Source organism: Prionailurus viverrinus, chromosome B4, assembly GCF_022837055.1.
Source record: "Prionailurus viverrinus isolate Anna chromosome B4, UM_Priviv_1.0, whole genome shotgun sequence".
NCBI classification, from domain to species: domain Eukaryota; kingdom Metazoa; phylum Chordata; class Mammalia; order Carnivora; family Felidae; genus Prionailurus; species Prionailurus viverrinus.
Window position 1 is genome coordinate 43,974,314 of NC_062567.1, and position 25,425 is coordinate 43,999,738.

At 45.4% G+C, this 25,425-nt stretch overlaps 1 protein-coding gene across 1 annotated transcript; it reads left to right on the forward strand.

Moving 5' to 3' along the window:
- Positions 1-1,362: 1,362 nt before the first annotated feature.
- On the forward strand, positions 1,363-21,700 carry EMP1 (epithelial membrane protein 1). The gene is made up of 5 exons (XM_047867762.1): positions 1,363-1,526; positions 16,427-16,539; positions 18,124-18,220; positions 18,335-18,475; positions 19,407-21,700. The coding sequence occupies exons 2-5, from the start codon at positions 16,462-16,464 to the stop codon at positions 19,571-19,573; spliced, it is 483 nt and encodes a 160-aa protein (XP_047723718.1). The 5' UTR covers positions 1,363-1,526; positions 16,427-16,461; the 3' UTR covers positions 19,574-21,700.
- The last annotated feature ends 3,725 nt before the right edge of the window (positions 21,701-25,425 follow it).

Here is a 25,425-nt window from a genome sequence, read left to right on the forward strand (position 1 = left end):
GTGACCCACAAGAAACTGAAATTCACCTGTTAATTTTACCATGTAATTTTATCAACATTTTGGTGAATAGCCACAGTCTGTCCTCTATTCTCCCATGGAATAGAAGTCCCAAGAGGGTAGGGATCTTGCTCACATCTGTGACCCAGAGCTCTGAACAGTGCCTCATGCGTGGCAACGTGCAGATATATCGGTTGCATAAATGCATAACTGTAAAAGAATAATTTGGATTACAATTAAAATACGTTGTCACAATGCAACAGGGAACAGAAATAGAGTTGCCTGGATGTGGCAGACTTGGATCCAAGCTGCAGCTACTAATTTATGGTGGCTCCTGGGATATGTCACATCACCTCTCTGGGCCTGAGTTTCTCCTTCAGTCCAATAACCATAGTTAACATTTACTGAGTGCTCAACTAGGTGCCGAGCATTATTATAAGCTCTCTCCGTGTTATTTCTCACTGAAGCTCTGTGAAATGGGTACCTTCTGCCCCCATCTGATGCACAAGGAAACAGGCCTGGGGAGGCCGATTTATCCACAGCCGCACAGCCAGTAAGTGGAGAGCTGGGCTTGCACTCTGGCATCTGAGTTCTCCTCTCCAGTGGAATGCCTTGGCTATAGGACCAAGTGACTTCCAGGGCCCCTCCCTGCGAAGCTCAACTGCGGAGCAAGGTCCAGATGATTATTACATGGAGATCAGAGAGCAAAGTTCTTAACTAGAGGACTTGCTCCTGAATGTGAAGAGTCCACATGGGCATTCATTCACACAGCGTAATTAGAGACCAGGCTGCTGTTGAAGCAGCGCTCCATCATTCAGAGGCATTACGAGGGCTCGCGTTGTGTCCTGTTCTGGTTCCCAGGACAGCTGTCCCTAGGACGGTGCACCTAAGGCAGGGAAGCAAGCAGGAACTGAATCTGATCATTTCTGATGGCTGGCAACCCGGATGCATGAGGCAGGGGAGGAGGAATGGGAATCTCCTTTGATGATTAGCGAGGATTTCAACGGGCAGGGCTCTGTCCTGTTCCCTCGCCCCCTCCTCCCCAGATGTACATTTGGACAGATAAGTTGTGTTTGCCTATGCCCATGGTAACCGTGTCTCCTTTTTGGTGAGGAGGAACGGGCTTCAGTAAATAGATCTATTTGTGTGACTCCTAGTACTCATTTGAAGCAATGTCACTCCTTTTTCCACTGTGGTCTGTGTGTGTGTGTGAGTCAGAGGGAGCCTAAACAGGCTTCTTTGAATTGATGGCTCACTCCCAGCCTCTCTTGACCAACTGCCAACCTAGCAGGGCGTAGCTTACCAACAAATCTTTTTTTTTTTTTTTTTTTAAAGGCAGACTGATTCATAGAAACTCCTTTAAAACGCAGTGAAAAGAAACCGCCCATCACACACCCCAGCACACTAGCGCTGGAAACTTATAACCTCGGGAGGCAGGTCCCTCCCCACACTGTGGTCACATACCTTCAGAAGAGCGGACCAGGCAGCCACCAGCTCCTCAGGGCGCCTCCGTCGCTTAGGACCCTCAGGTAGGACAGCTTCCAGCGCTGCGGGGAAGCTTGGCAAACTTTCTTTCCTTCTCTGCTCTCCTTCTTCTGACCTCGTCACCTAAGCTCTGCGTTTTCTTTTTCCCTGTAGCTATTTGTCTATGAGTCTCTGAATTGAACTCTTTGAAACATCTGGCTGAAAGTGGATACTGAGACAACTTTTTCCATAAGGTTCAGAAAAATGCCTTTTGACTGGGAGCTTGGGGGACCCGGGGTGGAGGGTGGGGGGTAAGTCCGCGGGACTGGGCTGTGATTATGTTTTGCAGTAACTGGGTCCTTGCTCTGAAATGTGGAGGGAGCAGGGATTTTGGAACATGCCAGGATAGGGCATTCTTCATGGGGAAACACTACGTGCCTTTGAAAGGGCGCACTGGCTTGCCAGATGCTTTCCAGTCTGTCCGTTTGGATTCAATTGCTTCAGGATTTGGGTTGTTTCTCTTGGTTGTTTGCTGGTCTCTTTTGGATGATAGGTAGATACGTGCTTTTCTGCTTATTTTATTTGTTGCATTTGCTCCTGCTCTTTTAGCTTGTTCATTCACTTCTGTTTAAATGTGTTTTTTCTCCCCACAGGATGGGAGGAGGGGGTTGGTTTGTTTAAAGAAAACAGAGAGGTGGGGGGGGTGGGGAGCGGGCGGGTTGGGAATCAACTGGTGTGTCAGAGAAAATGCGGGAGAGTTGCGTTGGGTGGAATCAGCCTGATGTGGATTCCAGAGCTCCATGTCTCCTGGCCAGATGTAGAGGATGGGGAGAGGCGGGAGGGAAACTGGGTTTGCAGGAGAGGGTGGGGCAGGGGAACTTCATCTGGTGTAGAAAAATGGTGAATGGCTTTGTGCTTCCACCCCAGAAACAGCTGAACTTTAGTTCTGAGTGGAGAGAAATAATCATTATTATCAGAAATAAGAAAAGAATTTTTTTTTTTTTTTTTTTTTTTTTTTTTTTTTTTTTTTTTTTTTAGCTGAATGTGGAAGTTTTCAGCATGGAAGGCAGTGATTGTTTTGGAACATTTTATCTTCTCGCTCTTCCAGAATGTGGTTGTGCAAACGCAAACACTAGTATTAATGGTAAAGAGAGTCTGGAGAAAGGAAGAAGGGTGATTTCTATTTGCTTTTTTTTTTTTTTTTTTAATGTTTATTTATTTTTGAGGGGGGGCGGAGGGGCAGAGAGAGGGAGACACAGAACCTGAAGCAGGATCCAGGCTCCGAGCTGTCAGCACAGAGCCCGATGCAGGGCTCGAACCCATGAACCGTGAGATCATGACCTGAGCCAAAGTCAGACGCTTAACTGACTGAGCCCACCCAGGCGCCCCTGATTTGTTTTATTTTTAAGTTAGCATTTTGGCCTAGGTGTGGCCCATTTCAACATAGATACTGGTTTTATTTTTCCTCCACATAAACAAGATGAGGAAAATGACAGGATTCAGCTTGTCGGACGAAATTAGGCTTTTCCTTTAGAAATGCAATTCGTTGGAAGAGACCATTTCAATGCAATCAGCCTGTGTACGTTGTACAGACAAGGCGCCTCGTAAAACTGCCCTCGAGGGGATGATTAACTAAGTGCAAGGGAAACTTTTCAAGCTGCAGGGAACTCCCACATTTGCTTAAAATGTTTATTATTTCCAGATTACATGGATGTGGATTCAAGGAAGCCATCATTAAGTTGATAGTAATGGTATTCTATGAATCCAGCATGAATCTCCTTGTAGTTCTGTGCAACTTAAAGCTATAAGCAATATTTATCCAGTCAGCACACAGAAAATACTGACAAATCTGGGAGTGTCGACCATCACGAATTGCATTTTTTGTGTGTGTGCATTTCACATTACACTGTAGTTCTAGCAGTGAGAAAATACGCTGTATGTTATTTCCTGGCGTTTTAGGGCAATTGTTGAAATGCTGTTCTAATTCTTGCCTTTCCCACTGCCTCTAGGTAGTGAGGGAGCTCCCTAGCTGCAGGAGTGTTTCTGGATTTCAGCTCTAAGTCTTTGAAAATACTCAAATGTGAGGGTTATTTTTTCCCCCTGCAGCCTCCCACCCTCAGAGTCGGATTGAATTCCACCACAGACTCTGAAGAATGGGGCGGGGGTGGAGTGCGGTCTGGAGGGCTGCAGGACATCCGGCCTGGCATCCTGGTCAGAGGACCCCCCAGATTTTACATTGTTTGAGGGCACTAAACTGTCCTGAGAGTTGGCACAAGGCCATCAAGGGCCAACCCAGAGCAGATCACATCCCAGAACAGATGCTGGCTACTTCCCAGGACTACAGGGCACATCTCTGAGGAAAGGAAAGGCATCCCTTCTACTGGCCGCTAGAAAAACTTACTGTGACTTTCTCAACTCTTCCTGCTTCCCTCTGCGACCCGCTTAGGCCTATCCAGTTCCCAGGGGCCATCCAGACTCCAGGGGGCCTTGCGAGTGGGCTCCATAAAGACCACCCTGGGATGCAGACCCTCTTGGCTTGGTGTGGAGGGTGCAGTGGGGGGTTGGTTCATGCCAGATGCACAGGGATCAATGGAGAGACAGCTGTCAGCGACCTAGAAGGCTTATAGATGAAGCAAAATGTTTTCCTGTAGACTCCTCAGAGCCCGATAGGAAGTATATCTGACAAATGGCCATAGAAAAGGGCACACGGCAAATTTAGTTACACTTTGTCTTTAATTTTGTTCATCAAATTCTCAGTTTCAGGGAGATTCTCAGTCTGAGGATCAATTCATTCATTCTCCACCATATGCAGAAATCCTATTTTTACACCACCTTGGACAGATGGCCACTTTACATTTCCTTAAAATTTCCAGAATAGGGGTGCTCACTACCTCCGAGTGAGAGTCTCCGTGCTCCCCCACTACCACCCGCCCGCTTTGCCAGACAACTCTAATTATTAGAATTTCTTAAATTCAGCGCAACTGGCTTCTCTATAACTTCTACACTGTGCTCCTAGTTCTGTTCCTGGGCATGCAGAAAATGTCTCTTCCATTTTTGTTGTCGCTCTACTCTTATTCTCTAAACGCTTAACCCTTAATTAATGTTCAATGGATAAAACTTGATGAATTGGTATTATCATTATTACCTAAGACTCCGAGAGAGCAGGAAGCATTTTTAAAACTTTACAACTATGCACGTCGTCAGCCATACCCACAGGATTGGATTCTGAGGGATTTCATTTTCTAAACACATGAATATGCTTTCTTCTTTCACTTACCACGAGTATATCCAAGGCTGCCGAACACAAAAGCTCAGAGACATTTGGGACTGTCGGACGTACAGACCCAGAGGGGACACACCCAGTCGCTACTTATGGAGGTGATGGTTAAATCAGTCAATCTAATACCAGAGGCACAGGCTTCGAACTTGGCCTTGCCGGGGTTATCCCGTAACTTGGTTTATAGTTCACGTAGCTCACACCTTTACATTGTTACCACCCGTCATGATAGCTCCAGGAACACGGTGCCAATCCATTATAACCCCAGACTAATTGCTTGGCCAGCACAATGGATGTCAGTCCTGGAGAAGAGCTCATAACCTTTAGCTAGGGTAGATCTGAAAGTTTCTGACCGTGACATTCTCTTTTCCAAGACTCTTCCCAGTTCTGCTTAGATGATCCCGGATTTCTGTTCAGTAATCAAGGGAGCCTTGATTGCTTGAATTCACAATACCCCACCCCCAAACACATATGTCTTGAGACCACTTTTTGTGATACTTCAGTCCCTGGTGCCCTGAAATAATTTCTTGCAATTTAACTGAGAGATCCACTGACACTGAAGCATAAAGATAAAAGTACAAATCCTTGTGGCGATCTCTGTTTCTCTCTCTTCCTTTGAAGAAATATTTGGGTCAGCGTTTTCTCCCCTGTTCTGGAAATGGGCATTTCCCAGGAACTAAAATGGACTCCTCCACTCTTGGTGCCATTGACTTGATGTGGATGTGGCAGCTTTCGTATTTCCTGAGTCTGTTTCACGAATTCTTCCCTCAAATGGGGTAGTTAAAATTGAGAACATAGGCATAGGTTGAAAGTGGTGGTAAGAATCTTGGGGCAGATGCAACATGGCTGAATAGGGGAGGGAGGGTTGTGGTCTGGTCCCCACTCTGTCCTGTGACCATGGGCAAGTCACTTGTCTTCTTCGTGGAGGGAACAGAGCTTGATGGTCTCCACGGCCTCCCTGTGGCTCTGAAATTTTATTGTTCTAAGGTCTTATCATCCCGTTTTGAGGGATCCCTTGGCTCATGCTGATAGTTCAATCCAAAAAAGTTGGGAGAAAAGTTAACTGAGGCATCGTGTTGCATCGCAGGGCATTTTACACAAGGTTGAGGGTCCAGGCAGCCTCCTGGGCTCATCTGCTCTGAGATTCCTTTCGCCTTGTCATCAGATAGTAATGATTCACCCAGCTCTTGGAAGAAAAGGAAGAGGTTTGACTGATTACCCACAAAGGGCGCCAGCTCAGATGAGAAGAGGCAGGCCATAGAAGCCTGTTAAGACACTGACAACAAAAAAGGATTCACCAGTAACCAAACCAGGTTTAGGAAGAAACTGAGCTGGTCCTGGGAAAGGAGCTCCACCCTCTTGTCTGGGAGGGGGACCCTGCAGCGTGAGGGTGTGGCGGTAAAGGTGTGGACAAGAGCGAATCTTAGAATCTTCAAATTCAAATAGTCGAATAGAACAGTCGTAGAGGAGGAAGAGGGAGCGGGTGCAGAGGCAGGTGTTTCCTTAGGCTTGTGTGTTGAGGGAGAAGTGTCTAGAAGACAGTTCTAGAAGAGGTCGAAAGAGCGCCGCGGAAAGAGAAAGACAGGGAGAAGTGCAGGGAGGATCCCACCCTATTTCCTTCCCTTCTTGTCTGGGGAACACCCCCCCCCCCCCCCCTTCAATGTTTCTGAACATTCCTCAGGGTCAAATATTTTGTTCTTTGTCCCCTGTGAAGAACCTTTGTTGCCCAAGCTACAAATGTTGGTCAATACATCCTTGGTGTCATTTGAATTTCCACTGAAAATTTATGCCAACAGGGCAGTGATCTCCCTTGATGTTTTTCCTCTTTTCAGAAGGCTCAGATCAGAGCTAACAGCAAAATGAAGTCCTTGATACTTTGACTTCTCTCAAATAATCAAAGGCCCCTCCTTGGGGGCGGGGGTGCTGGAGATGGGGAACTGGAGAGAGGTTTGGTATCCTGGAACGGTGAGTTAGGCTGGCGGGTGCGTCCCGGCTTCCCTTTGCCGGATGTGGCTTTGGTGGAGAAGGGACGCTTGTGCTGTGGGTGGGGGCCAGGATGGAACGTTGGAAGCGTGTCTTAGGGCTTGCAGTGTGGGGATCTGGTCTTAGACTTTTGGTGGCTCTGCTGTGGGCCTCCTTAGCAACATGACAGGAAGAAGCAGCTGCCCCCGGCACTGTTTTGAGGGGGCACTGCTGACCCTCTGATGAACCAGGAGGTGGCGGAAGGAACAGAGTGAAGGGTAGCTATGGCAGGAGGTCTAGAACGTCTGCCGAACCCTGAGACAAATACGGGAGAGAGAAGATCATGCTGGAATGGAGGAGGCCCCGCCTGGAGGGTGCGAGACGGTGGGTTTCAGTTCCCCTTTCTGGTTTAGCTCCGGGGAAGGTGCATTTTCTCCTTGGTTCAGGGACTGGACTAAAGAACCTCTACCCCTCTAAACAAGCACTCTCACAAAGAGTAAGGAGGCCTGTGCCCCGCCCCCCCCAGCACACTTGCCTCTGGCGGCCTCCCTCCCGGCCCTGCGGGTTCTCCAGGCCGCTTTGCTGGTTGAAGCATGTTGCCGCCACCTACTGTCGACCCGCCCAAGTGCCCTTGGGCTGGGCCACACCTTGATTTTCTTCCCAGACCCTAGTTATTGTCTTGGCAACCTCTCCCTCAAAGACATTCTGGTGGCCAGGACACTCCTCTTTTGTCAGAAGCAGAAGACAACCGCAGCTTCTGTCCTCACCCTGGGGGCCGTCGCCCCAGCGGCCTGGCCAGCTGCGGTCTGGGGGCGTGGGCTGGTCCCCGCATCACAGCCCAGGTCTGGCCTGAGCCTTTGCAGATGTTGCCAGATCCACCCCCTGCTTGGACACAAAGGAGGACAAGAGGAAATGAGAGAGAGAGAGAGAGAGAGGCTATTCTCCTTGGGAGCATCTGCAAAAGCAAGATTCATGCTACTTGTTTTTAGCATAGTCGTCAGCCCTTGGATTCTGCAGAGAAGTTGAAAGTCCATTTGGCCGGCCTGAGCCTCTCATCTCACGTAAAGGAACAAAAAGAATCCCCAACAACCATCTAGCCTTTGCTCTGTCAGGCACGAGCCCCTCAATCCGCACGCTAGCCCTCTGAGGTCTACAGATCACGGTTAAGAAATGCTGCAGTCAACAAATCACCACAATGTATACTCTACATGTCTTACAATTTCATGTTAATTATACCTCCACAAAACTGAAGTTAAAAACAGAAGTGATGGAGTCAGGATTTGAACCTGGAGCCCATGTTCTTCATCACCGCATACTCTTTCTCTGTAGGAGGCACCAACCAGAGAGGTGATGTGATTTTCCCAAAGTCAGAAGTTAGAGGCAGAATTTGTTGGAGATTTTGGTTTTCTAATAGGTGCTTGCCTTTTTCCTTCCTTCCTTCCTTCCTTCCTTCCTTCCTTCCTTCCCTTTTCTTCTTCTTTCTTTCTTTTTCTTCCTTCTTTTCTTCTTTCTTTCTCCCTTTCTTCCTTCTTTCCTCCTTCCTTCCTTCCTTCCTTCCTTTTTCTTTCTTTCTTTCTTTCTTTCTTTCTTTCTTTTTCCCTTTCTTCCTTCTTCCTTCCTTTTTCTTTTTCTTTCTTTCTCTTTCTTTTTCCCTTTCTTCCTTCTTTCCTTCTTTCTTCCTTCCTTCCTTCCCTTTTCTTTTTCTTTCTTTCTCTTTCTTTGTTTCTTTCTTTCTTTCTCTTTCTTTTTCACTTTCTCCTTTCTTTCCTTCTTTCTTCCTTTCTTCCTTCTTTCTTTCTTCTTTTCTCCTTCCTTTTTTTTTCAATACCATGCTTGTTCCCCCACCCCCACCCCCTAGTTCTTCATCCCTAACTATGCAAGAGTTTGTGCTAGTTTATACCAAGGTCAGTTAAAACACTACTCTTTCTCTAATACCCCCCATTTATAATCGATAGACCACGTTTGGGAGATGGAGCCCCCTTTCCTCCAGGACCATGAAAAAATAGTTGTTTCCCCTAGAGCATGTAGTTTTGCAGCTTGATTCCTGATGTTTCTCCTGGTCATAAGCTGCTCTGCATGTGAAAACATCAGGCCCCGTGGTGATGTAGCTATAGTGAGATACAACCTGAAATTCTTTCCTTCCACACCGAACATCAGACATCCAGAGGCAGGAGGAAATGGCCCTTTGGTATCCTTTCTCTCCACATGTTTCCCACGGAGAAATTAACACCGCCCTCTCCCACCCCTACGTAAAAACAATATTTAGAATGGAAAGTACGCTTGACATAAAACAACAATAACAATGGCCAGAAAAGCTCATCTAAGGTCTCATCCACTCGACCTGCTCTTAATCCCAGCCTTTTCCTCCTCCGGACACATCCTCTCCGACTGCTCCCAAAAGAGAGTGTTTCCTTTTCTGCTTTTGTGTTAAATGGACATCCACTTTGCCAACCCAAAGGATCCTCGATGGGACACAAACACATCAAAAACAAACCAACCAAAGCAGAATGATCCTGAGGAGGATAGAAAGGCTTGGTGTTGCCACTGTACACAGTGTCCTTACGGAGGAGCAGCAAGCAGCCACCGTTGGGTGTCACGCTAAGGGAGGTGGCGCAGAGATAGAGGCTGACTCAGGGAAATCATGTGATCAGGGGCAGCTTCATCTTTCATCTTTTCTCGTGCCTCGCAGGAAGTACCACGTCTTTGGTCAGATGGTGCGAGAAAGCTTTCTTCAAAGTTTACAGTTACCCAGAAAGGCACGGAGATTTCACAATCAGGAAAACATGATCCAATGAAAAGACAGAGTCGTGTCTAAAGTCGAATAAAATCAAGACTGCATTATGACATGATTGAGATTTAGGCATCTACGGTGATGTCCTTTGGTTACTTCTCTGATAGCACGGAAGTGCTGCTTCAAAGGTGACCATTCTAGAGAATGCCTGGAGGCAGCTTTATTTTTTATTTTGTCAAAAAAATTTTTCTTAGTGTTTATTTATTTTTAAGAGAGAGAAAGAGAGGGCAGGGTGGCAGCAGAGAGAGAGGGAGACATAGAATCTGAAGCAGGTTCCAGGCTCTGTGCTGACACGGGGTTCGAACTCACAAACCGTGAGATCATGACCTGAGCCAAAATCGGATGCTTAACCAACTAAGCCACCCAGACGCTCCTGAAGAGGCAGCTTTAGATTAAAGGCAGAACTCAGATAAGGGGTAGGAGTTGCCAAGAGCAGATTCTGATGCATTGTCAGAAAGACGTTTCTAATGGGAGGGTCTTGGCAAGTAGTGAGCTCCCTGTGACTGGAGGAGTTTAAGCACGACTTAGATAGTTCCATGGTATGGATTTGTAGCTGAGGTTCATATATTAGGGAGAAATTTTAAGGCCCCCTTCTCAGTCTAGAGATTCTATAACTTAAAGAGATAGAAAAGTTAAATCTGTGGACAAATTAGTGGTTAGAAATTTAAGATATTTTCTTTGCATTCACTTATATCCTCTTAAATAAAAGGCAACAAATGCATATATACTCTTGTATGTTCAAATGTCAAAATTACTCGGGAAAATATTCGTATGTTTACATAAGTATTTACATAGGAATATATAACACGGAGCTTGCATATAATAATGTGCTCAATACATAGTTATAATCATGTACAAATGATTTCTAAAAATTGTAAAAGACTAAAGTTTGTGTATGTAATATATATATATATATGTATATATATATATATATATATAGTCTTCCTAACAGCATTTATTTGCTCACTGAATGGAAGTTTACTTGGTACCTGTCATAGACAAGACTCTCCTTTCGGAAACTTAGAATCTTAGGGGTGAGAGAGCCAAACATTGCCATAAGTAATTTTGTTACCAGGCAGATTGCCCCTAGTGGTTTTAATAAAGAGCTATGTAAGGTTATTACACAGTGGGGGAAAATGACTACTTCTGACTTATGTATCCGGGAAGGCTTCTTAGAGAAGGCAGATTTGAGCTTCTTTGAAAAAAGTTTGATAGGTAGTTCCTGGAGGAAGCACACTTGAAAGCAGGGCTCTTTCTTTGGAAATCAAATCCTCAGGATTCCCAGGGCCGGAGTAAGGCGTTTGGAGCCTCTTTTCCAGTGGTTGGTGGAGGGGGTGGTGAGGTGCTTGGAGGATTTTGAGCAGAGGAGTGACAAGGTCAGATAACGAAGTGGCATAGAGGGTACAGCAGAGAAGGAAGAGCTCAGAAGGAGGGCCACCGGAGAGGCTGATGCCGTGGTCCAGGTTAGGATCTGAACTGGGCAAGGACAAGGCGAACAGAAAGTAAGGGGTGGATGAGGGATAAATAATGGAGGAAGAACCCATGACCTGACTATGGTTTTTTGAGCTATAAAATTGGGATGAAAGGAAGGAGAGATGGGGAATTTGGCAGCTGGCCGTGATTTCTCCCTTCTCCCCAGAGAAGCTTGGGTTATACAAGGCTGTCAGGAAAATGACCAAGCTGTCTTCGAGCTAGGCAGCTGATTCACATGTTCTCAGAAAGCTCTCTTGGCACCATCTGGTAAAGGATGCCTCCCTGTGTCTTTGTCCGGGAGAGTCTCACTCACTCTCAAATGAATCGGGGACATTTGACCTCTGTGCGACTCCCTCTCTGCTCACATAGCCTCCGACCTCCCCACCCTCCACCCCCATTTCTGATTATGTTGCACCCCCAGGCTCTGGCTAGTTCTTCAGTGATTGAAGCCCAGGATTTCCACCACTTCCTTTGCTGGAAGAGTGGGTTTTTCATTGTCCTATTCTATTGTGTGGCTCCCAGTTATTGTGACTTAGACCACCACCCTTAAAGAACTGCATCCCCCAGACTCTGGTGGTGGCAGTTCAATAAATACACATACTCTGTGGTGGGGAGAACTTATCTGACCCTAGCTTAACAACCATGGAGCCAAATTACCAACATCTAAACTCCTCTTCTGTATCTTTAGAAGTCAATTATTCTCAAAGTCTCTGCAGTATTACGTACCCATCAGAAAAGGAAAGGTGCCCATAGGAGCCTGATTTGTTTCTCGTGGTCAGAGCATCCTAAAAATTAAGGCAAAGCAGTCTCAATAGCTATGTTCCTTTGATTCTTTCATATATTTTGGGAGTTGGAGGGCATTAAAGGAAGGCAAGAAACCAATAAAGATTTAAGTGGATGGAGACAACCTGGAGAGGACAGTTATCCCCCCTCCCCCCACCCCACCTTAGGTAGTCATTTAGAGCTCCAATTATCTTATAGAATTTGTAATTCTCAAGGTCATTTCCACTAACTGTGATAATTTTCTTTTAGCAAAGAACTTAATGCAAACCTAGAATGGTGAGTGTTGTGAGATTTGCATTGGGACTAGGAGCATAAAAAGACTGCCGCTCCTATGTGGGCTGGGCAATTTGAGAAGAAAAGGGGAAGCATGGTCAGGAATAAAAGATGGCGGTGGTGGAAAGGGAACTGGCTGGTCTGTGTGTTTGGGAGAAAAGGAGAGAGAGCTGCTGTGTGGCTCTAAGTCTCAAACTTCCTTTTCTTTTAATACTCCACTTCTCTCTAGAGTCACAATTCATGCCTCCCATGCTTTTCTCAGTTTCCTGCTCAGCCCAATCATATCCCTGAGCACCCCTGTCTCAAGAAATCCTGCTCTGCTTACAGTGATGGGTGGAGAAATATGTTCCTTGCAACTCACATAGAACAGTCAGTGGATGTCCTAGCCTTTAAGAACACAGTGCGTGCACTAGCTCTGTTGGCTTAGGTTTAAGTACCATAAATAATGTTATGGGAGTCCCCAACAACCAACTGACAAACTTTGGGACTGCCCAATGCACCAAATGCTCGGAAGGTTAGGCATTGCACCTAGTTATTTAGAATTGCAATGCTGTTATTTTGTACTTCCTGGTTTGAGCTGCCCAGCTGTGACTAAGAGTATGCTTTCCACTGGAGAGTGCCATCCAAAGCATTTTAGAGAGGTCTGAGGCAGAAGCCAATTATTGTTTTAGTGAAACCAACTGCCAAGGAAAAAAGTTGTTACAGTCAATACTTCCAATGATATGGATATTCAGAAATGGTTTCTTTTCAGTGCTTTTGTATGAAGTGAGATACATACCAGGGTAGGGAATGAGTCTCCTTGCAAGCTGCACTGCTGGGAGAGGGTGGGCGGAAGGTTTAAGAGCATGAGCACTTCTGTTATTTATTCCCATTCTGCTCTGCTATTAGATCTCCAGACATTCACCCATTAGGTAGAATGGTTGTCTATGAACATATCAAGATTTCCTCTGCCACCTCACCTCTGGGTGAGGGTTTCTCTGCTGGGGATACTCTAGTATAGGGACTGAGTTACTAGGAACAATCCAGATGAGAAATTTAAGAAGATAGCTTATTCTGTTTCCAAATGTGTTACAGAGGGCCACTGAAAACGATGGAAGCCCTCCTAAGCTGACAATGGATGACACTGATAAAACCTGACGAATTGGGGGCAGTGAAAAGATGGAGAAGTTATATGTATTATGTGCTATCTCCAGCTAAATACCCCTTACTTCTGGTTGGATACAGCATCCAAAAGCAGAGGAAATTATGTGTTCTATACACTAAGCACTCTTGCTAATTCAAGACGTTTTGCTCCTTTCCTCAGCGGATAGATGTGGCACGATCACAGGAATCTAAGATGAAAGAGAGTCACTTCTTTGCTTGATTCCCCCACCCACTCCTCCGGCTTGCACAGGCAGGGAAATAATGATCAGGTGGGGCTTTGGCTTAGATCAGGAGTGAGATCCAGCCTTGGTTCTGGTGGCAGTGGCTACAGGTCTCATTTCACAAGCAGACCAGAGCACACCTAGTTAAATCACACCACGTTCAGTCCAGGGAGCAAACAATGCTTACAGCAGGCAAAGAGAGCATCTGCAGGTGACTGGCCTGAAGGTTAAAGCAGCCAGGAAAAAACAGCAGAGCACACACAAAACACAAGGGAAGGTACCAGGCCCTGGGGAAAGGGAATACCACACGACAGGGCACTATAGGAACTCTCCTTCATAAGGCCATTACCCTCCAGATCAGGAGAGAGATCAAGAGGCTGAGGGGTAAGTTGGGTGGGCTGAGGTGGATGTGCAGTAGGAGGAGGGTGTATGGAATGCAATAATGTTCAAGTCATCAAAATGGAGAGTGTAAGCTGAGCAGGGATGAAAGGAATCAGACTTACTTCGGAGGGTTACATAGCAACCCAAGGGGGCAGAAATTCCTACTGAATTCCCAACAGCATGCAAGGCAGGGAACTCGCGATGTTTCCTCCACCTCGTTTAAGAAGCCTCATTTGGTGTACTGTATTCGGTTCTTGGCCCCACTTTTAGGAGGAGGGTGTTTGTCAATTAGAAGCCAAAGGAATAAAAAAAGCATTTATCGAGCCCAAGGAGGATTAAACATATGACTCGTTATGTAATAATTTGTAATCCCCTGAAGTCAGCCATTTCCTTTCCCCATGAAGGCCAAGATCAGGATCCAGGGATGGTGTGAACTTTGGGGGTGTCAGGAGGATGGTCCAGACAGGGCTGAGAAGAGTGAGCTTTCTCCTTCTGATTCCTGAGGGTGTGTTCTTAGTGGTCTCCCCACTCACAGGGCAGGTATTGGGCATAATGACAATGTCTAAGAGCCCAAAATGATCTGTACACCCCGCCTTGTGATGTACATAGAAGATATCCTACTACTTGTGCTTCTCATAGGGCAGCCTAGTGACTGACCGGTTATATTGGCAACGGCCACTCTCAGTTTCATAGAATAATAATAGGAATACTAATAGCCACGACCAAAGCCGCCCTGTTAGCACCTGCCATGTGGCAGGCACTGGGCTAGTTTTACTTTCATGATCCAGTTTAACCCTCCTGTCTCCCTGTATAATTAACATTGCAGCCCCCACTTTCTAGAAGAGGAGACTGAGACGGGAAGGTCAAGTGATCTTATATGATTCTAATTCCACCTGTTTAATTCGGAAACCTCTTTTCACTGTGCATTAAAGTCAAGCAGAAAATTGCGGAGGTATGCACGAACCTGCGAAAAGCAAAAATAAATTTGAATGTGTAGGAAGATTATTAATAGCAGGCATGAAAGCTCCAAGCTCTCCCCTGAAGCGGCAGGATAAACTTCATGATTTTTGTCATTCGCAGTGAAATTGGACACATTCCTACAAAGTAGTCTGGGTTGAAGGGAAGGGTTGGGATTGGGAAGGAAGGCAGGGGTTGCTGGAGACAGTTGGGATGCACGGAGGGGAAGCCAGCGTCTGCCTCTCATTCCCGGCCTGTAAAGAGCAAGTCTCCCTCAGTTACGTTAGAACATTCTAGACTTTGTGGGGTTTGGTTTGTTTGCTTGCTTGTTTTAGAACATTCTAGACTTTGAGAACTGATGAGGAAAGTGAGAGGAGATAAAAGGCACCTGAAGTGTTGGGACGATAGCATCAGTGCTGGCCACGAAATACCTGGGACAGCAGGAAAGTGGCTCAAGCACGCTCAAAGCTTCAATTAAATTAGGTGGAGTGAGAGAGAGAAGCAGGACAATTGCAGGATGTGCACAGCCATCTCCTCCTAGGTGGGGACATCCACATATCCACTCTGCTGTGAATAACCTCCAGCCCTTTCCTTTTGAAGTCCCTTGAGCCTATACTGCATCGTAACTATTGTGGGCATGATAAAGCACTCCCTCCGCAGCTGACATAAATCAGAATAGCCACTCCCATGTGCATCCTGCGTATTTTCTTTATGATCAGTGGGCTCCCTTTTTCTCCTCTGCGGAGATTATGGCTGAACGCTTTTGTTATCCATACCCATTCTTAATGCATATTACTTCCCAGTCCTCCTAGCACGTGAGTTATGCATTTGCCTGTCTTCTCCATTGGGTCCTGAAGGATTGGACTTTGTGTAAAAGTCACGCACAAATAGATGGCACCTTTAGTGGTGTTTCAGGCTGCATGCTTCTGAAGCCCCAGAATCGACATCGTGCATCAACAGAAATACAGCTGTGCCCCAGACAAATAGCAGAGTCCCTACCATGAGCCACACACAGCCCAAAGGCTCAGGTGCAGTAACACAAATCTGAAATGTTCAATCAGTAGGTGATCAGACCATTAAACTGTAATTAGGTTGTTATAATTATTGAATACCAAACAACATTATAATAACAGAAGTTGTGGCTCTCACATTTTATAGCTCACCCGGGATCAAATTAGTGGCCTATTCAGTCTCTGGGCATAGTAATAGCTGCTGTTCTGTAGAAGGAATCCACTTCTATTAATATCACTGGGTGAGCGGTTTGATAGAGGCACGGACCCTTCCTCAGTGGAAAATGGAAATTTATATGACATCGTTGCACAGAGACCTGGAAATTACAACTGTGAAAAGGCCTTTTAAAAATCCAAGTTTTACTTTTTGGTGCTCACACCACAAACGAGATAAAACACCAGCGGTGATAAAATGTGGGCTTTTCTTTTTTGAAACAGGCTGTATTAGAGAGAGGAGTATATAAATCCTTGAGAAGCGGAATTATGTTTATATTGAGGTGTATGTAAGCAGACGAATAGGCGCTTAGGAAACTAGGTTAATAAGATGTTTCTAGGAATTTATAATGAAATTGTGATGGTTTTTATTGCAGCTCCTCCTGACTTTAGCAGATAGTCCATGCATGTGGGAAAGCTGAATCATCTTACTGAAACTGACAGTAACCTTTTTTCTCTCCTTTACCTTCTGTCTTTTCAGAATTCTCTTCGCTCTTGAAGCATCAAGAAGCCAAGATGCTGGTATTACTAGCTGGTATCTTTGTGGTCCACATCGCCACTGTCATCATGTTGTTTGTCTCCACCATTGCCAATGTGAGTAACGTTCTTTTTTTCATTCATTCACCCAGAAGTTATTTGGATATTTATATAAAGCGCTACAAAAGAAGTTTGAGCCACAACCCCTGCCCCTTGTGAATATACAGTTTAGTTGTGGAAAACAATAAACGCACGCGCGCACTTCCAACGATTAAACAGCGGGGGGGGGGGATAAAAGCCAGTGTCAACAGCCAGGGCTCTAGGTGTCTAGGGGCTGGAGAAGACAATGAGACTTCTTCAGTCTCTAGTAGAATCTTCTCCGGAGGTGGAGCTTGGAGGATGGGCAGATGGGCGGGGTCTCTTGGCAGGCGATGAATCGAGGAAGGAGTAGGGACGCATTCCAGGCAGGAGCGCTAGCCAGCCGAGGTGCCTGCCTCCTTGAGGGAGAACCTTTGTTCAGGGCGGAATGTGGACAGCCGTGTATGCAGCAGGAGCAGAACTCCTCTTCCTTCTGGGAACCTTGATTAGAAGGATAGATGGGAGAGAGAGGATGAGAAGCTGTGGTTGCCAGACTGACACATTCAAATTCTGAGCTGAAAATTGGCATTTTGCGTGATTAACCTGGCTCCACGGAATTAACTCACTTAAACAAAACAACATAAAAATATGGAGGTAGCAGTAGCCTTTTCTCTCCGAAGCTTGGGCTACTCTGACCTCTAGTGGTAGTCGATAGCATCACATTTGCTTTTATTGCGCTTTTCTCAGAAAGAGACAAGACAGCTCCTCGCACACAAAAATCAAGGCCACCCATCACTAGATGGGCCAACGGTGGTTCCAGAATCTCTTTAGGTCCATGTTACAGTTAAAGAACAAATGGGCTTTAAAGTTCAGATAGAAGAGTTTGCTAACACTGGGGGGGGTGGGGGGCGGGTGTGATCATAAGCAGGGCTAAGTACAACTCTGATAAGACAGAATCGCCGCCCATGAGGCCTTCTCCAGACTGTAGGTTGGCCATTCTATACACCAGCCACTAAGTCTCTCAGAATAACGACAAGCCCAATGAACGACTTCAAACCGCAGAAGTGGAGGCCAAGAGTGCTGAATGTCTGAATTATCAGCTCCTAATACAGGGCTTGGCACCTAGCTGTTTCTTGAATCAAGAGCAGGTGATCACACGTTCTTGGACGTGTCCTTCCACCAATGCTCATTCTAACAGGTGCCGTGTGTGGACAAGTGGATGCTTGTTTTTCAGAAGAAGAATGGTTTTTCTTGGTCCAGGTGGGAAGGGACACTGGCACCACAGTGAGCCTTGGGGAATACGTTTTGGTCACTCTTCTACTTTTAGGGGCCTCGACATTCTTCTGTTTAGATGAAAGTGGCTTCTTGACACGCGGCCCCAGAGAAGCTGTGTGATTTGTCTTTAGCCACACACTCTTCCATCTTTCCTCTTGGGACCTTTGTGACTTCGGTTTGAGTCACATCTCATTTCCACCAAGGGATGGGGGTGCTGAGCCGTATTTGTGGCTCAGTACTGTGTATTGCTTAAGATTTGATCCCGGCCCAAATCTGATCTGTTATTTCTTTTTCTTTTAAAGCAGAGGGTGAGTTTTTCAACCACCGTTTGTTTCCTTTTGGTTTCAGGTCTGGGTGGTTTCAGATGATACAAAAACATCGGTAGGTCTTTGGAAAAACTGTACGGGTGGCAACTGTGATGGAGCCCTGTCGTATGCCAATGAAGGTATGTATTCAAGGGCTGTGCTTGGTCCTGAGGGTTGGCGTGATCGGAGAAAAGTCCAGCCCATCGGGGACGAGTCAGTCTAATACCCTTGTTCTCCTCCTCCTGTGTCCACAGATGCCCTCAAGGCCGTGCAGGCTTTCATGATCCTCTCCATCATCTTCTCCGTCATCTCTCTCGTGGTCTTCGTGTTCCAGCTCTTCACCATGGAGAAGGGAAACCGCTTCTTCCTCTCGGGGGCCACTATGCTGGTGTGCTGTGAGTATCGCAGTGGTGGGCTCCCATTCGTGCAGGGAAAGCTTTCATGTGGGTCTTACCGAGGGTGCTCCCGGCAACTCGGACAGACAAGCACATGGCTCAGTGAAGTCACTTTGGACAGCTTTGTCCCCCGGTTGTTTGTTCTCTTTTTGAGAACCCCTGATCGCTGCTTGGAATGAGTGCTGTCAGTTGCTTCATTGTTTAAACCTTGCGCTCCTGGGGCTGCCCTGTCGCTAGTCCTTGTACAGTGGACACTTGAGGGCAGGAAGCTGGCGGTCCTCAGAGAGCCGAAGCCACTGCCTCAGTGCATGGCCTTAGTGCTGTTCTTATTCTTCGTCCTTCTTCCCAAACACACAGAATTTGGTGAGAGGCTGTGTTCTTTTGTATCCTGGGCAGCCTGCCTACATACGCAGGGGTCCAGAAAGGAAAGCTGAGTGGCGGACATGAAGTTCTGTGTTTTGCTTCACACTTTTAGCTTCTCAGAGCAGTAGAGATATGAGAGCCCAAACACCTCTAGTTTACCAACACAACCATCGAGGTTGGTCCAGGGCAAATCATAAGAGCAACACTTTGGGGCTAAGTGGCCAGATTTTATCCTCCCGATGAGGGAAATAGGATCTTTTAAAAATTATACAATCGGGGCGCCTGGGTGGCTCAGTCGGTTAAGCGGCCGACTTCGGCTCAGGTCATGATCTCACGGTCCGTGAGTTCGAGCCCCGTGTCGGGCTCTGTGCTAACAGCTCAGAGCCTGGAGCCTGTTTCAGATTCTGTGTCTCCCTCTCTCTGACCCTCCCCCCGTTCATGCTCTGTCTCTGTCTCAAAAATAAATAAACGTTAAAAAAAAATTAAAAAAAAATTATACAATCTTTTTTCTTTGTTTTAATGTAAACAAACAAACAAACAAAGCTAAACTTTTTTTTCCCCCTTGCAGGGCTGTGCATTATGGTCGGGGTGTCCATCTATACTCATCATTATGCCAGTGGTTACGGAAACCTCTACATGAAGAGTCACCATGGCTATTCCTTCATCCTGACCTGGATCTGCTTCTGCTTTAGCTTCATCATTGGCATTCTCTATCTGGTCCTGAGAAAGAAATAAGGCTGAACAAATTCATGGGGATCCGGGGGAGGGGGTGGGGGTGGGGAGAAGGAAGCCGTTGAATCTGGGAGGGAAGTGGAAGATGCCATGCAGGAAAAACCAAGAGAGGGGCGGGGGGCGGGGAGGGGAAGTAAGGGTGGGAGAGGCTGAAACCCAAACCATTCCTGAGGAGGTTCTCTATGGTGGAGCCCCTGCCCTTAGGAGAAAGTAATTGGCTAGTACTCTGCTGCTCCCTTGATGCGTGCCCCAGGAGAGCCTCTCTCCAGCCACCACACTTGGCCTCCAACTGTCCTCAGTTACACACACTGGGGCCCCATCAGCTGCCACACCACTGGCTCCACTCCTGAGCTGAATTCTGGGTCTCGTACTGCGGTCCTCAGACCTATTGCATCAAGTTAAAATAGCGGTACAAGTTCCAGCAAGAGCAGATCTTGTTCTGGGGTTGAATATGCTAAGCCTGGAAGCCATTCCGCCTTTCTGACCCAAATCAAAACATCACATTCCAGTCTGAAGGACCCACAGGAGGGTTATGGCCAGTGAGCCATTATCCCTTTTTAGAACAGATATTTAACTCTGTGGAACTCAGTGGTATTTGTGACAAAAATGGGAGAAAGAGATACAATCCTAAGGCCAAATTGGTGGATTGCTTAAACCAAGAAAGAGACCTTTTCACAGTGAAAGGCCTGGGGGATGGTCAGAACTCAGACAAGACCTCACGCGGCTGTCCCTCATGGAGACCTCTCGCTATGGACTTTGCTAGGCCTCTTGCTTAAAGCCAAAGCAGCTCTTCTGGCGATTCTGTAAAGCCACTAGTGACCAATTCAGTGGTGAAAGTACCACGCAAGTTATGGGACCAAGGGGCAGTTTTGTGACACTGCTACAGTAGGGTTATGTTTTTAGGACCCCGTGTCCATACAGTCAGTATTTCTTTTAAGTACATGATGGGAGAGAGATGGACACGGTTCCCTGTGACACGATTTATTACCCTCCCTCTCAATGATAACTTTTGAGGATGTTTTGTCTAATTATACACATTGGGGATCAGGACTCCTAGGCTCAGCGGTGGCTCTCGCTTTGACTCTGCCTGGAGTAGTCACCTTTCAGAGGCCCTGCCTATCCCACTTCACAGGTGATGCAGGGCCGTTCTGGAAGCTTAGTAAAACACACACGAACCAAAACCAAATAGATCCTTGGGTTAAAGGTGCTATATAATTGTGAAGTATTAAGCATACTAGATTTCGGTCGTGGTAAGAACACAGGGCCTGCATTCCCAGGAAAGTTAGAAAATTCCCATGAGATAATTAAAAATATAGGTGATGGGCAGATAATTTCTTTAAGGAAAAAAAAAAAGCAAAAACTCTTGTGGTACCCAATCAGATAGTAACTGGCTGTCTGTTGCCATAGGAGCATTTCTATATAGGACTTAGTTGCAGTATGTTATTCCTGGTTAAGCAGGCATTGCTCTGGCCTGGAGGAGCTGTTTCAAGCCATCTCAGATTCTGTCTAAAGGGGTTGTTATAGGAAGACATTTCCTCTATTGCCTGAGAAGATCTAGCCCAGGGAGAATCTGAGACATCTTGCCTACTTTCCTTCTCCCAGCTCTTTCCTTATCCCGTTTCTCACATGATTTTCCTCTTTGGGGAGCTGTTATGCCATGACTAGTGGTATTTATGTAAAAGGACTATGACTAAGTATATTTCTCTGTGTTCATTCTGGTTAAGGGAGTATTGAGGGCAGGCCACCAGATTATCGTGGCTGGGGGTAGAGGGACGGCAAGCCAAAACTGCGGGACGATGACCTTTTTAATTGTGACTTAATCATCACATGATTATAGAAGGCTGTCTTGTGTGCAGAAACACACTTACATATCAGATATACCCAAAAGAGATACTTGCATTAGGTTGGAAAGTCGAACTATGACTGGAGTGAACCATGTATTGCCTTGTCTTTTACTTTATTTCTGTGACATTTACGTCTCATGTAATTTGCATTACTTTGGTGGGTTGTTCTAGTACTGTATTTGGCTTCTTCTTCAATAGATTGATATTTCATATACTATAATTGTAAATATTTTGATACAAATGTTTATAACTCTAGGGATATAAAAATAGATTCTGATTCCCTTCACCGTGTGAATGTTTTCTTCCTAAAAAATGCAAGAGATGAGGAATAATCATGACATTTATACCTAATTAAGTTGTCAATCAGTGTGGTTTGGACAACTTGGCATTTATTGGAGACATTAAGTTACCTTCTGGTAATACATTAGGCATTTCTACAGTAACTCAGCAAGTGAACCTTATTAGGTAGTTTTATCTTGCTTTAATTAAACCTCTTAAAGCAAAAACCAGAATTTTGTAAGCTAATACATTAGAGAGATGTTATGATCTTGAATCAGAATGACTTATGACATTAAGAAGTGAGATACTCATAAAGTTTCTTTGAAACACAATTCGTCTAACGTGTCTTCAAAATATAAAGCAATTCACAAAGATAAGCATCACATACATACCTTTGCAGAAACCCATTCATTGCATAAACTGGGGCATAGCTGTAGGAGCCAGATGAGAAAAGGAAAGTTTACTCCTCTCTGTGAATAATAAAGACTGGAATTAACAGTGGAAAAGCAGAGTAGATACTGTGTACCCTAGCATCATGTCAATACCCATATCATACAAATGGTTTTAATGTGGAGTAGGCACTCTGCCAGTCCCCTGCGGTTTTGGATGAGGAACAACACAAGGAATACCCAGAAAGCATACACAATGGAACCTGAAAATGCAACTTCAACATATCTTCAAGTCAATTAATCAAAGCGCATTGATTATTAATACTCTCAGAGACCTATGCAATTTCTTAGATTATTTCTGGGATACTATTATAAGAGGCTATTTCTCTCCCTTAGCTCCCCCTAGCATTCTTTCCCTCATGTCATTTGCCTCGCCATGGATCAGACCTCCAGAGCATCCTTTTTTTCCCCTTCCTTCTCTAGATCTTTAATCAGAATCTCCAATAAGCTTTAGAACTTTTCTGCCAAGATGAAATCTTCCACCTCAAAGACCTGGATGATGAATGGGAGTGTATTATTCAGGATTCTTCAGAAAAAACAACCAATAGGATGTGTGTGTGTGTGTGTGTGTGTGTGTGTGTGTGTGTAAATTTATTTTAAAAATTGGTTCACATGATTATGGAGGCAGGCAAGTTCAAAGTCTGCAGTGAGAATAGGGTTGGCAGAGGCTGAAGACCCAGGGAAGAGCCAATGCTGTAGTTCAAATCCAAAGACTGCCTGCCGAAAGAATTCTCCTTTGTTTGGGGGGTGGAGGTGGTCAGTCTTTTGTTCTATTCAACTGATTGAATGAGGTCCACCCGCATTATAGAGGGCAATCTGCTTTACTCAGAGTCCACTAATTTCAATGTTAATCTCATCCAAAACACCCTCACAGAAACATCCAGAATAATGTTTGGCCACATATCTGGGCACCATGGCTCAGCCAATGTGACACAAAATAAAGCATCACGGGGAAACATTCTTATTAAGGATAAGGCACAAACGTTCTCAGAAATAATTTAAAAGAAGCTTGAGCAGTGGAAATCTTTATGTTTACAGTTGATACTTAGTTCAAATAGTGAAAGAGTAAGACATGGGGTTAACTTCAAAGATGATCTTAGATATCCTATGAAAAGACAGGAAGTTGTCAGAGTCCCTTTTATAGTGGAGCTTAATCAACATTTGTTAAGTTCAATGTCTTAGGTAGAGTCAAATTGAATTAAGGTGGTTAAGAAAGTGCTCTTAGGTGAAACTGGTCCAAATTTATGAATATCAGGAAGATAAGCTACAGAGCTCTCCATTACCGCTCAAGAATGGGGGCTGCAGGCAAGTGGCGACGTTTTTATTCATCAAAGTGATAAACGTGAGGTGTCAAATGAGCAATAGACAGCTACACCATTCTGCATTGGACTCAGCCATTACAGTCTCTGTGCCAAACCCCACTGACTTTCAGGCACAGAGAGATCTTTCCAGAGGGCCTTGAATGAAGGTATATGAACAGTAAAAAGAGTATTGTGCAGGGCTCCATACTTAAACAGAGAAGCTCTCTCCTATGTTTACTAAGAAATAGAATAGACCAAAATACAGATAAAATTCCCTAGCCAAAAAAAAAAAAAATACACATGAGGTTAAAAGAAGCCTAGATTTTGGGGAACAGGGTGGAGCGGGGTAAGGTGGTGGGGGGCAGGATGAAAAGAGAAAACTTTGCTGGGAAGTTTGGAGTAGATTCTGAAGAGTATCGACTCAATGGAAAGAGGTATTTGCAGTCCAGGGAAACATGCAGCTCTTGAACACAGCAGGTAGGGAAGGATGTCCACTGACTTTGTGGAGCCCAAGGAAAGGAGTGTTTTGGAATGTTACCTAGTCCTGTTTCTGTAAGGGAGACATGTGAAGCCTACTCACGGGGCAGGAAGGTGACCATTAAAACATGTATTGATAAACCACTGGGCACTTAGGTGCTGTACCTGGAGGCTAGCAAATGAAAGCTTCAGCAGACATGCTTCCTGTCTTCAATTTACAGTCTAGGAGGGCAGTAAGACTCATACCTAGAGAAAATGGAAGGAGACTCTCTGGGAGCACAGAGGAGATGAGAACTTTGCTACCAGGGGGGAGGATAGAAGAGCGATTTTCAGGTCTTCGTCCCTTTCTCATGATCCTTATCCCACCTCGTGAGCAATTAGCTGATAGCTCCTGTGGATTTTACCTCTGCTACATCTCTTACCTCCCCAAATCCCCCTGCCCCACAGGCCACTCTTTTGTTCCAGGCTCTCCTCGTCTTCCATCTGAATGACTGTAGGTGAGAAACATTCCAGTGGCCTCCATATCTTTACTCTTTCCAGTGTCTCTTTCTGGCTAATGTCCGGATGGATGTTGATGGATGCTTGCGTCACCACCAGGGAGCCAATCCAGGGCTGGGAGAACAAGAATTCCCACAGACGATGCCAATGTGTATGGGAGTTCATACTGAGTCTTCGGGTTAACTGATGACCCACAGGGGCTACAGAGTGAGTCCTAAAGCAAGAATGACTGTCTTCATATGGCAAACGAGGGACTTTATTATATTAAGAGATAAACTGAACAAGGGGTCGGGGTGGAAAAACAAAAACAAACTGTTGAGTCTTTCCCACTATAGGGTGGGTCGGGTTCCAAAAGCTATTTTCCTAAGTTGGTTTTTGGGTAAACTCAGAGCATATTTTTCCATGGAGACAATTCAGAATTATTTTACTTATAAAATGGGTTAAAAGGCTTGTGTAATCTAGCATGGAAATAAGCTTAATAATTATTACACTATTATTATTTTCAATGGGAATGAGTTAGTTCAAATTCTGGAAACCTAGAACCCTCTGTTGCCTTTCCAAACCTTTCATGGTAAGACTAGTGTGTCTGATGGAGAGCGGAATGGAGAGTAGATATGGGTCCATATTCCAAAGCCATGGGAGCCTGTGGGCCAGGACATCCCTTTTCCCTGGCCGTGTTCCGAGTTTGTCATTGAGTGCAGGAGAACATGGTGTTTAGCATGACTCTGTCTGTCTATAAACATACACACTATATAGTTTTTTAAATTGGGTGTTAAGCTGGAATGACTTGCTCCACTCTCTTGATCTCATGGCTCAAAATCAATCTTAATTTTCCCACATGTGTTATCGTATTAGTGGCTTCAATCCAGTCTATCCAGGAACTTTAGAATGATTCTAACTCTTTAGTATAGTTGTTGACACGCTTTTGGGCATTCTGAGATCTTATCGTTTTAGTTTTATTTTACAACTTCTCTTCCCTCTTACAAAATGCTGATATAAGGCACATA

Coding starts and splice junctions, on each gene's coding strand:
- EMP1 (XM_047867762.1), top strand. CDS start 16,462: ATGCTGGTATTACTAGCTGGTATCTTTGTGGTCCACATCGCCACTGTC. Junction 16,540..18,123: donor TTGTCTCCACCATTGCCAAT/GTGAGTAACGTT, acceptor TTTTGGTTTCAG/GTCTGGGTGGTTTCAGATGA. Junction 18,221..18,334: donor CCTGTCGTATGCCAATGAAG/GTATGTATTCAA, acceptor CTGTGTCCACAG/ATGCCCTCAAGGCCGTGCAG.